Source organism: Emydura macquarii, unplaced genomic scaffold (assembly GCF_026122565.2).
Source record: "Emydura macquarii macquarii isolate MOO-44397 ecotype Brisbane River unplaced genomic scaffold, CSIRO-AGI_Emac_v2 contig_2768, whole genome shotgun sequence".
Taxonomy (NCBI): domain Eukaryota; kingdom Metazoa; phylum Chordata; order Testudines; family Chelidae; genus Emydura; species Emydura macquarii.
The window spans coordinates 37,291,711-37,303,727 of NW_027132905.1; the positions used below are offsets into that span (position 1 = coordinate 37,291,711).

Consider the following 12,017-nt stretch of genomic DNA (forward strand, 5'->3'; position numbering starts at 1 on the left):
TTTCTAACTATTGCTCAGTAAACAATTGTAATTGTCTTCACTTTCGAGAAGTATATTTTAGCTAGAAACAAATACAATACTGGTGTAAAGCTGTACACAGACTGATGCCAGTCTTCTCAATGGTGGATTGGGACACATTTCTGATCTTTGTGAATGACATGCAGTTTCCTGTTGACATTACAAATGCAACGAGGTACAAAATACTGACTGAAATAAACCATACAAGTGATATTTAATTTGTATCTAGAGCAATAACAGAGGACCTGATCAACAGCCCAGGGGAGTCTATAGAAGTTTTTCAATTGGCTTCCAGTGTAACAGGTCCATGGTGTACATATTAATGAACTGTCCACATTTTATCATCTCCCCTTCAGGAATTCAGGGCCTGATTCTCCTAGAACACAGGTGTAATTCTGCAGTGGAGTGACTCCTGATTTATATTGAAGTGAACAAGAGGAGAATCAGGCCCTAAGTTCCTCTCTTGGCTACATGAGAAAAAGTCTCCCAAGCTTTTTCTCTGGCACAGATTGCCCTCTAGAAATTTATTAACCAAAGAACTGAGCATAGTTTAATTCTCTGCAAGGAAGTGGAAAGGGAAAAAAAGAGAGCTCCAGAGAGTTCAAGTGTGATGATCTCAAGGTGACCCCTAATTGGGAAGATTATTTCTGCTTTATAGCAGAGTTTAAAGCAGAGGAGCATGTTAGTAAAACTTTTATTAGCATTTAAGGAGACAATGGTAAACTTAGTTTTATAACCTACCCACTTTAACAGCTTCCTGATTCTTTGCAAATCAATGCATAATTCTCCCTCTGTCCAGCCACCTGTCAGCAGATAGTGGTCATTATTTCATCATTTTGCAATAAAAGTTAATAGAATAACGATTTATTTCTCTGGGATGGTGTTTTAATGCCTTTCTTTGTTATCCCTTCCTGACAGTCTGCGATTGCAGTAACTGTTTTCTCTGTGACACCATGATAATGACTGTTTAATAGGATTAACCTGGCTTTCAGTCATGTCACTGGCAAACATTCCCCCCACCCCTCTACTCTCAGGTCCATATCCTACTCTATCCTCATGGATGACTCCCTTTCACATCAGTAGAGGTGAAAGTCATGATAGGCCTTAGATTTTTTCAGTCACTTTGCTTTTTCTAGCCTAGAACTCACATATCTTCAGGTCAACTGAAACATTTGAACCGTACTTTTATGGCGTTTGCAGCTTATAAATAACTGATCCATATTGGTTGGGAAACGGGCCATTTTAACAATGTTTTTCATTCTCAGGCTTTGTGACATTTACTAGCTTTAGCCCTAAATGTCTCAATGGAAGCTGGTGAAATGTCACCTGTAATGTGAGAGAGGCAGGGTTGCTCCTAGGTGCCGTTCCCATGCAACACTCTCACCCCTTAGCAGGATTCCGTAGGAGAGAAGTACACAAATCCTCTCTTCCCGGGACCGTATTAGTGCTGAGGTGTGAGGACTCGGTGGTACCATTCCTGGAACCTGCAAGCAGGGCCATTTCTGCAGCTCAGGAGAGTGCTCACCGAGGGAGGGAGATTCGAGCACTGCTGGATCTTTGACAGCTGGGAATTCTGCACCTGAGGGCACTTCCACTGGAATGCTTTCCCCGCTCCCAACTGAGCATGAACCCTGCCTGCCAGCAATCTTAGTGTCCTCTCAAAGGCAGTTAAGAAGGATGTAATGAGAAGCTGAATACAAGACTGCATAGAGCTTTAAAAGTAGAGCCCAGTACTGGTATCACCCATGCAGAGTGTGGGGGATGGTTTGATGTGCTCCCAGCAGGCTCCTGTCTGTTGAATCAACTCTAGTTTCTGGATGACTTTCAGGGTCATTCTCCAGCCAGTTCTCCAGGGTCAATAGCCTCAAGGTGGCCACATCCTGGATCTACATTGGAGAGGTCAGGGCATTCGGAGGCATGGCACTGACTCTCCAGGCAGTGAGAATAGACACTAACACTTTCTGTTCCAGCTCCTCTGCTAATTCTTCGTAGGAGGGAATCCACCTGACCTGAAGGTTATTTATTTTTTTATGACAGTGGCACCCAAAATATGCGAGGCATTGCACAGACATAAGAAGGCCAAGTCCCCTTGGTTAACGGACCCCAAGAACTCTACACTTTCTAGTCGGATCCCTTTTAAAAATGTGCCCCAGTGACACGGTCTGTGAGAGATGAAAAATTACTGTTCGATAACCTCCCAGTCCATGTAGATCATTTGCTATCTACCAGCATCCTCCCTGGATTTAAATTTTCCAGCAGTGGTGGTTCTCTCAGTTCCCATTGGAGGCTTTTTCCCCAGACAGCTACATTTCACGTCTGCATGTTTTTCTGAATATTCATGGACTATACCTGGACCTTACTCTCTAGCTGCCACATAAATTAAGCTGCTAATAGCTACCCCTCTCAGGTCTAAAATCTGCAATGTTCTTTCCCCTCCCCTCTGCCCAGACCATCTATTTTCACACATCTTTAAGCCATCCCGGCATCGCTGTGGTGGTGGAAGTGGTGGCTGCCGTCAAGAGGCGAGAGGGGACCCGCCAGGATCTATCTTGCGGGTTTGGAATTCTGCACCTATTCAACAGCAAGTCGGACCCAGCAGATGTGGCCGCAAAGGACGGAGGGTAGGTGGCGCCGGCTACAAGGGACAGTGGGACTTGGGAGTTGCTGTAGCGTTTCACGAAATGGGATCCGGTTTCTGGGTCAACATGAAATTATTGCTCTCCCTTTGGAAAGGAAGGGTGGTCCAGTGGTTAGGCTGCTAGCCTGGGACTTGGAGACCCTGCTCCACCACAGACTTCCTGCATGAACTTTGGCAAATCACTTAGTCTCTCTGTGCCTCAGTTCCGCATCTCTAAAATGGGGAGAACTGAAGTTTAGAAGGATACACTGCTCATTGGGCTCATGTACGTGCTTTAAATGGGTATATGGTTGGGCTTTTTCCACTCTTGGCTACATAGATGAAGATTGCTTGGACTACCGCTGCCCTGGCGTTTTGGGGCTGGGCCTTTATTCACCTCAGCAACAGGCCTGAGGTGGCAGGTTGGGTGAGGGCAGCTGCTGAATTTGCAAGTGGTGCTCATGTGTTTGGTTTGTGCTCCTCTTTGATTCTAGGCTCAAGCTGTATCATGGGACGCCGCGAGCGCTCCTGCATCCACTCCTCCAGGACCCTATCGAACGTAAGCAGACAGGAGACACTACTTACTACTTGACTTCCTTCCCGTGCTAGTCAGTAATCTGTCTGCTTATTTGTTTGCTCAGTGTAGCATATGCTGTTTTTTGTCTTAGCATGTGATGCTTTTGGCTGCTCAGGTTCAGGGTTAGCTGCACAAAATTAAGCAGAAGAAAAGGGTGCTGGAGGGTTGTTCTGAGATGCCCCTGTGCTGTGGGCCAGGCGATTCAAGGCCATGGCCAGTTATTGCTCATGGTCAGTGGGGTAGGAAGCAATCTGAGGCTGTCCGCTGAGGCTGCTGGTAGCCCTAGCTGTCACAATGTGCTCTACAACATTGTTGTCAATGGTTGTTGTTCATGCAGTGGCCAGTGGTTAGGGTGTAAGGAAAAAAAGGGGCATAATTTCTGGTGCATAGATCAAATCCCATCCCCTGATGGCACATCCGTTTGCTAAGCCCTGACCCTGCAAAGACTTTCACACGGGCTCAACGCACGTGAGTAGTCCTGTTGGCTATACTTGAAGTGAATAAAGTTAACCATGGATGTGAGTCTCTGCCTTAAGGATCAGGGCCTTAGACTGTAAGCTCTTTGAGGCATGGACTCTGCATTTAGGGTCTTGCACAGAACCAAGAACACTGTCAGTTCTCAACAAGCAAATAATATCCTTGACGCAGCTGCTGTGGAAGGAAGAATGAGCCCAGAGCACAGTGTATGCAGAGAAGTCCCTTCCATTGCATTTATGCTAAGAAAATATTTTTTCTTTATTAAACCTAAAAACAATCTGCCCACCAAAACCCCATCCCAGCCTTTAACAGGTTTCTACTTATTTTGCATGGCAGTGAGTTTGTATCTATCTATCTTGGTGCCCCTGCCACGCAAATTCACCTCTGTTTGCATTTTCTAGTCTGCAATGGAGGATTCTCCATGTCTCCCTCTCATATTTAATCCTTCACCATAGCAGCTCCAAGCAGGGGTGGCCAATCAATGGCTCACCTACTGAGCTCCTAGATCGCCCATGAGTCAGCTGTTGGGCACGAGGCATTCTCTTAGTATGCCACATCCACAGCACATCCAGGAGAATGAAAGGGTAAGCCCAGGATTTGAATCTGTCTCTTACCTGGCAGTGGGCAGCATTTGCTACAGAGACATTGAGGTGAGACACCCCAATATTTAAGCTGAAAAGAACCAGACTGAAAACGGGAATAGCTAACACTCAGCAGAAAGCAATCCTGAAGGAAGAAGAAAGGATTCTTTGTGAGCTCATTTCCCAGGCACAGGAAAATCTGTCCTTTCTGGTGCCAGATGTCCTGCGTGAGCTGGAGAAAGACCATGCGTCAGTGGTCCCATTAGTTCTATGTACCATTGGGGTGTATCTAATTCCCAGTAAGAGACAGTGCTAGATGTTCTTGGTGGAGTCCAGCACTCAGCTGATTGGATCAATCAGGCCCAGACTGGATATTTGTACAGGCAGGGAGAGGAAAAAGATGGGCAATGTATGGAAAAGGTTCCTCTGTGGATACTGGCAAGAAAATCTGACACAACAGTTAAACACAAATGGGCTTCAATTATTTATATATATGTATTGATTGAACACAGCCCACAGAGCAGGAGTAGTGCATTATAAAATATTAAATATAAGAGCAAGCTGCCTTGCAAAGCATGTAACAAGGACCTTGTCCTTCTGAACATGCCTGGCCCTTTTCCCTTTGTGAACTGTTTTCCTGAAGGTTGGCACTGAATTTGCTACATGAACTGTAGCATAGCTGGGCGGTGGTTGATTGCCCTGAGAACCGTTCGGGTTATCCCAACAGAGGAAGCAGGTTCAGTTGCTCTTTCACCAGTTTTGGTTTTAAAAACCAGTCTTTTCACAAGCTCTCCAGGGCCCTGCATCTTTCCACCAGGCTGTTTTCCTGTTTGCAGAGATGAAGGGTCCAATCCAGTGCCCATTAGAATCAGTGGAAAAATTTGCATTGGATTTCTGCCTCCTAGTGTTCTAGTCAGACACATGCTTTCCTTTTTCAAATATCAGGGATTGGAAGGGGGTAGGGGGACTTACAGTAATGGGATATTAATGATGACAGCGTGACTACAATATCTGCTGCTAGAAACTGGGGAAAACATGTACAAATAATCAGAACAGGTTAAACCAGGGATAATTTTAATTTTGCAAAACATTGTTTGGTAGGTTTTTATTTTGCAGATTCACATGCAGGAGATGTTTGGTTCTCGGTCCCATTTAACTGAACTTACCCAGGTTGTCAAAATGTGGGGAATTTGAATTTGGATATGTCACTAAGACTTTGGCCCACCTCTACAACTGACCATTCAGAGAAATATACTGAACAGTTTTAGCAAATTTCAAGTAACTTATTTTACAGTTTGCTCAAAGGAAGTGGGCTAAGGTATAGATTTAAAGTTGCTTTCAAAAGCAAAATGTAACTGAAACAAAACTTAGCAGCTCAGGTTTGGTTGCTGCTCCACAAAAGACTTGTCAGATTTGTTTTCCTGATTTAGGAGCTGAGTAGCATCTTTTGCCCAGGATGGGGGTCTTTGTGGAAGGTCACTTCTAGAGAGTGTTTTTTTCTTAGCAAGGAAAACAATGCTCTCTGTACTAGCAAACAAAGCAAACATGTTTCCACTAATGCAGGGACTGAGCCTCAATGGTAAGGGACAGAAATGGGTTTGTGATTGCCCAGTGACGCTGGTCAGTAATGATGTCTGAAAAAAGATGAACACTAGTTCAGCTGTGGCAGTCCATTAGAAAGCTGTCTGTCATCTGAGTATTGAAGCCTTGCACGGAGAAGGTTGCTTGTGTTTATTTCAGAGGAATAACCTGCATGTGAATAATATTCCTTTCCAAATGCTTATGATCCCAGCCACTAGAGGCAGTGTATCACCTAGGAAGGAATTAGCTTGTTTTTTTCAAAGAAAGCACTTGTTTTTCCCGTTTACGTGGGTGCTGTCGTAACGTTCAGTGAGAGAAGCCCATGAGAAGCAAAATCTTGTAGCAGTTTGAGAGCAAAGATGATTGTTAGAATTCTGAAAGCACTTGGGAGATGCAGCGTGTCAGGGTATGTAACACTGATTCCTGCATTTCAGCTCCAGAGGGGAAACTGAACCTCCACCACAATGTGTTCCCATCAGAACGAATCACTCATGATAAAAAGATGTACAGGACAAAGATAATAGGGTTGCCCTTCTGAATGCATGGAATTAAATTGCAAGAGATGTAGTTTCACTGTTTCCCATCTCATGATTTGCTGCTTAGAGGGAGCAAAGCTGGCACAAGAAGTATAGGGAAGTTTAACTAAAAACAAGGGTCCCAGGGAGTCTTGCTCTAGCCAGCTATTATGGATTAAGATCTTGCCTATTACTGTGAATGAAAATGGCACAGAAATAGCTGATTTGGGGTGCATCATAATGTGTGCAGGCCCCATTCTTTTCCGAATTGGACTCAAATGCTAGTCTTTTGAAGATATGTCTAGGTGGGGACTTGCATAAAACACACACGATAATGGAGCAACCTAAACAAGAGCATTTAGTTACAGTGCTGTCGAAGAAGGGAAGGATTTTCTTCTTACTCCTTCACAGCTGAGCAAGAGAAGATCCAAGTAATTTTAAATTTCTTAATCATAATCTCCCAGAGCCCATGCATTGTTTTCATTTACCCTGAAGTTTCAGTGTGAGGATTTGTAAGCCCAGAACTCCCAACAACACTAAGTATGAAAATTAATTACATTTAATGCTGATTTGAAGAAAACAGACTTTTTAAAAACAGGTTTTGCCTTGCTGATAAAGTTGGCATTTATTGATATCTTCACTGGGTCACTTCCTCCAACGGATAGCACCATCGTAAGTCTGTCTCTCTGTGTTTTCAGACATTACATAATGTTTTCCCCTCTTTAGAGAATAAATACATGACGGCGATAGAGAACACTCACCTTCAGTACACCGTAAAGTCACACCCGCCCCTGAAGACCGTGTATCACCTTTTTCCTGAGAACATGCTGGTGTCTGGGCTGCAGAAAATTCCTGGCTTGCTACTAACACATGGAGAAACAAGTAAGGGATCCTTTCATTCTGATTCCTGCCTGTGTAAATCACACTACAGGACAATAAGGTTGGCAGAGCACCAAGCTATGGTGTTCATGAGTTATCCCAGACTCTGCCCGCTTAAATATTTGTGTGCATTTGTATTATTATGGCCTTGGCCTGCCAGCTTCTGGGGGTTTAGCTGGACTTTATCTTCCTAGCAAAGCTGATCCCTGTGAGCTCTCTGAGAAAGCCTCATGCCTTTTCCACCCATCAGTCATTACCTGCAGGAGGAGGGAGATCTGAAACACACACCTACCACTGTGGTCATTGTTCGATGGGAAGAGAAGAATCAGCCTCCAGTCCCCTCATCAAGGAGCAGGAGAGTGGCTGTGGGAATGGAGGGAAGGCTAACTGAGAAGGGAAGAGGATGCGGAAGGGACTGGGGGAGGGATTATTGCAGAACATCTGGTGCCCAGGAAGTATTGCAGAGTACAAATGTATTTATTTATAGGGCCTTATTTTCCCTGCCATTGCACCTTCACAAAGTGGGAGCAGCTTCCTGAAGGCCAATGAACTCATGCTGATGTGAGCCAGAGGAGGGTCAGACCCACTGATTTTAAGGTTACGCACATCTTCTGTTGCGGTTTGTGTCAAACTAGAGCTGCCAAGTGCACTAGCTGCTTCTCGCTACAACACAGCTGGTTTGCTCCTGCTCAATACACCAGGTGCCAGATGTGGGGCACAAGAAATGCCTGGCACACCCAAACGGACAAAGGCATACATTGCCTTGGTGCACTGAGGAATGCTAGCAGCACAGGAGGCATAAGGGAAACCAGCAGGGAAACGTTACTGTTTTCTCCACCCCCATACGGTTACTTGGAAGGGGAGGCGGATGCTAAGTCCAGCTAGAAAAGTGGGCTAGGTGCAGTTAAATAAAGAGGAGTGTTTTTCAAGGGGACATGATTTAGAGAATTTGGTGCATGGCGTATAATGTGCTCATCTGAGAGTTTTCCGTGGGAAGGGATTTCAAGGTGAATGCGGCCTTATTACACGTACGTTTGCTTTCCTCCGCTAACGCAGCACATCAGTTGCCAAGGTATTGAATAGATGCAAGCAGTGCCTACAGCACAGAGTGTGTGAAGCACAGTATGTGCTGCTGTTGTTTAAGTGCCAATAATTAGGGATTATACATGAGAAATTTAGCCGTTAGAATGTTGTGTTCACCCCACAAAAAAGCCACAGTGGTGCCACCGCTGAGAAAGAAACATGAGAAGCAGGATTTTCACATAAACTCTGTCTCTCAATGGCCGCCAGAGCAACAGTCACTAGGACTCAGCTTTTTGCTGAGACGCAACAAACCTTTTTGATGGCAAATAAAACAACTTGCAGGCTAGTGTGTCGTTCCGGCTCCCCGGCACCCTTTGTCACCTCTCCAGGGAATGTTGCCTTGGGGTTTCTGGTGGTTTTTAAACTGAAGGTGGATTTTTCTGGTCACGTTACGTTTTGCCATTCTGAAAGGCGGCAGCAGCAGGGTATGGAGCTTTGTGTACACAGTGTCCTACGTCTTCATAATTTGCAGCCTCTCTCCAGTAAATGAGGAGATTAGGGAGCATCCCCTTATAAAACGCCAAACTGCAGAGTGGTTGGGAAGATTTTATTGTCGTTGACACATGATAATGAAGGCCTGGACCGTCCCCGGATAAGTGGGATCCCTTCCCACAATGCCTCTTGTTCTGGGGGTTGGGACTGGGGCTTCCCTCCCCCCCCCCGGGTAGGCCAAGGGGTGCAGCCAAACTCAATGGATCCTGCAGGTGCTTTGGGAGGTCAGAGCCAGGTGCTCAGAGCTATGCGTCTCTACCCCACATCTTGCATAGTATCCCTTGTGTGTACTCCCCACAGCACGACTCCTTTGGACCCTCCTGGCCACTCCGGTGCCTGGGCCCTGCAGACTGGGGTGCTGCAGAAAAGGTAATAGAACCCTGGCCTCTCTTTTTTCCCTAAGCCCCATGAGGTGGGAGGGTGGGACTGCGTGCAGTTTTATTTCTGCCTTGCCCACTCTCCCCCTACCCTGCTTCCCCTATGCAGACCAGCCTTCATGTGGCCCAGGGGATGGTGTCATGTTAGCAGCTGAGCCCGCCTCCTGCCATGCAGGAAGGGGGTTGCGAGTGGAGATCCACATCAAGGTGTCTGGGGGAGATAATTCGAGCCAGTTTCAGTCCCTTGGGTCTGCCAGTTGTCAGAATGGAGGCTGACACACCATCAATAAGAGTTTACATGTAGTGACGATCTAGTTTCTCCTTCTGTTAACGCCTCTGGAATCTCCGCAGCGAAGGGAGTGAGCGTGGCCCAGCACCGTAACCCCACGCCAGACAGGCAGCATGTGTTCCTGCTGGACTTGTTTTTGTGCTGCCTCCCTCTAGCTGCAGGGAACATTAGCTCTGCTTTGCCTGTGGTAGCAGAGCCTGCTCACAAACAGCATGATCAATTATTCATGTCTCACTGCTGCAGTGTTTCCGTTGCTTGTAAATAGAGACACTGCAATAATAATTTATAGTTTGCTGATTGAACATTGGAACTGCCTAGCCAGTTTTTTACGAACCAACTTCTGCTTGGGTTGCTGATGCCTGTTTGAGCAAGGCAGAGCCTGTGCTGGTTTTATTGGGCTAAGTTATATTATTTTATTATGAGTTATATGGGGAAATCATTGGCAAAAAAATCAGACCTAATGGTTTGCAGTGTACCTGAGTTATTCATGATTTTACAACAAGATCTTATGTTTAATGCTAGATTTTAAAGCAATGTCCTCCATTGCCGGGCCTCCACTGCCTGGCCGGATTTTCCCCGGTGTGGATCCAAGGGCTGGGAGTGAAGGCAGCTCCCATGAGCACATAAAGGGTTGTCTTGCATCCTTCATTATGGAAATAGTTCTGTTAACAAGTGGGACTGTTTAGGTGAGTGAGGATTTCAGAATAGGCCTTTAGGTAAAAGACACCTTCGTTATTAATGTCCATAGGCGTTTAGTTTCCTTTTTTGGGGGTTGGTTCTCAGTTTTTGCATCTTGCTTTTGCGGATCTGTACTGACAAACAGAGCAGAGATTGGCAAGGAGGCAGTGAATGATGCAGCACAGAGACCAGCTGCTCTAGGATGGAAACTGGAGTGGGCATTCTACTGAAACAAATGTATACCCAAAGAGATCTCCTCGGGGATGAAGGAAAGCTCACTCGAGAGGCTGATGATAGTAGGACTGGCAACAGAACCTTTCAGCAGCAAGCCAAGGTGCTGAGGACCCCCTGCCCCAGGAGCTGAGGATGAAAGTCTGATGTCTTTCAGGGAAATCTTTTAAGACTCACCTCTTTGGCATTAGCCTTCCTGAAAAGCCACTGAGTATGGCACAAAAGAAAATAAAGCAAACTGCTCTGCCTGTTCTTTGAATGGGGAGGGAAGCGAGCATAGTAAGAGGGTAAGATCAGTCACGGGAAATTTTTGAGAGAGAAATGGCAAAAACTCAGTTGAAAACTCAGGTGGCCATGTGAGTCAGTCATATGGATTGATATAATCATGTATTACAACCCATTAATACTGCAAAGTCAAAGAGGTGTAAACATGTTTAACAGAATATGCTGTCCAGAAGCCGAAAAAAGCCCGTCAACAGCCTAAACATATATCAGCTCCAGACGTAATATCCACATGACTGCTTGTGCAGCCTGCCAAGGCATCAGGTGCCATTTCTGGGAATGTATCTTCTGCCAGCATCTGTCCCCTCCACAGAGAGAATGAAAGCATGAGGGTGTGCTGGATAAATGACCTAACTCGGGGCTAATCTCATCCCTGGTGAATCAGCTCTGAAGTCATGGGAACAACACTTAGGGATAAGTTTGTCCTAGTGTGTTTTAAATGATAGCACAGAGACCTCTAAAATGAATCTAGAGGAAAAGGGAAAGCAAGTCCAATTGTGGATATGACAAAAAATTATTATTTTTGGAATGTATGTCACACCTTTCATCAGAGGATTTCAAAGCATATTATGAATGCTAATTAGCTGAGACTCATATCACTATGAAATAGGTAAATATCACTATTCTCAGTTTTAGCTGGGTAAATTGAAGTGTTAGATAAGAGAAGTGATTGCCAATGAGTCAGTGGCAGAGGAGGAATTAAAACCTAATGTTCCCTGTTTCCGGTCTCCAGCCTTCACCTGTAGACATATTCCCTCCCTCATCAATGTGTCACATCAGAGTAGTAGAGAAATTGTCATCCTCTGTAGTATTATTTTGAGAAGGCTGGAGTCATATATTTCTTCCAGAGACTGCACTTAGCACAGTGTATGAGGCCCCTCGGTGCTACTGCAGTGCACATAAATAATAATAATGAAGAGAAGGCACGAAGGAGTCAATGAGGAATTTGGTTTAAATTGCTTCATGCAAAGGGTATTAAATATATGGAATAAATGCCAGGAGAGCAGATTAAAGCACCGAGTATAAATTGTCGGAGACATACCTCAATTTGTACTGGAGAAAGAGGGGATGAAATGGTTTGGTGAAAAAAGTGCCAAAGGGGTAAATTAAGATAAAATAAAGGGCTAGCAATAGTAGCTAGCCATTCATTCCCTTTTCGTAAATGATCTCATTTCTTAAAGCCTTAAACATCCAACAGGAGCTGAATAAGCTTGACCATTTGACAGTGAACCCTACCCGGCTCTCCAGTGCCTTGAAGAAGAACTATATAATTCTTATAAATATTTACAGTAGCAAAGAAATATGTAGTTTAAAACAATTTGAATTTAAGAGAAACTCCC

At 45.0% G+C, this 12,017-nt stretch overlaps 1 protein-coding gene across 1 annotated transcript in view; it reads left to right on the plus strand.

The window, feature by feature from the left end:
- The window catches only part of NPHP4 (nephrocystin 4), a 99,301-nt gene that overhangs the window by 12,124 nt on the left and 75,160 nt on the right, over positions 1-12,017 (plus strand). The window contains exons 3-5 of the mRNA XM_067567095.1: positions 2,467-2,639; positions 3,130-3,194; positions 7,093-7,248. Of these exons, the coding sequence (XP_067423196.1) occupies positions 2,467-2,639; positions 3,130-3,194; positions 7,093-7,248 (394 nt within the window). The remainder of the gene's footprint in view (positions 1-2,466; positions 2,640-3,129; positions 3,195-7,092; positions 7,249-12,017) is intronic.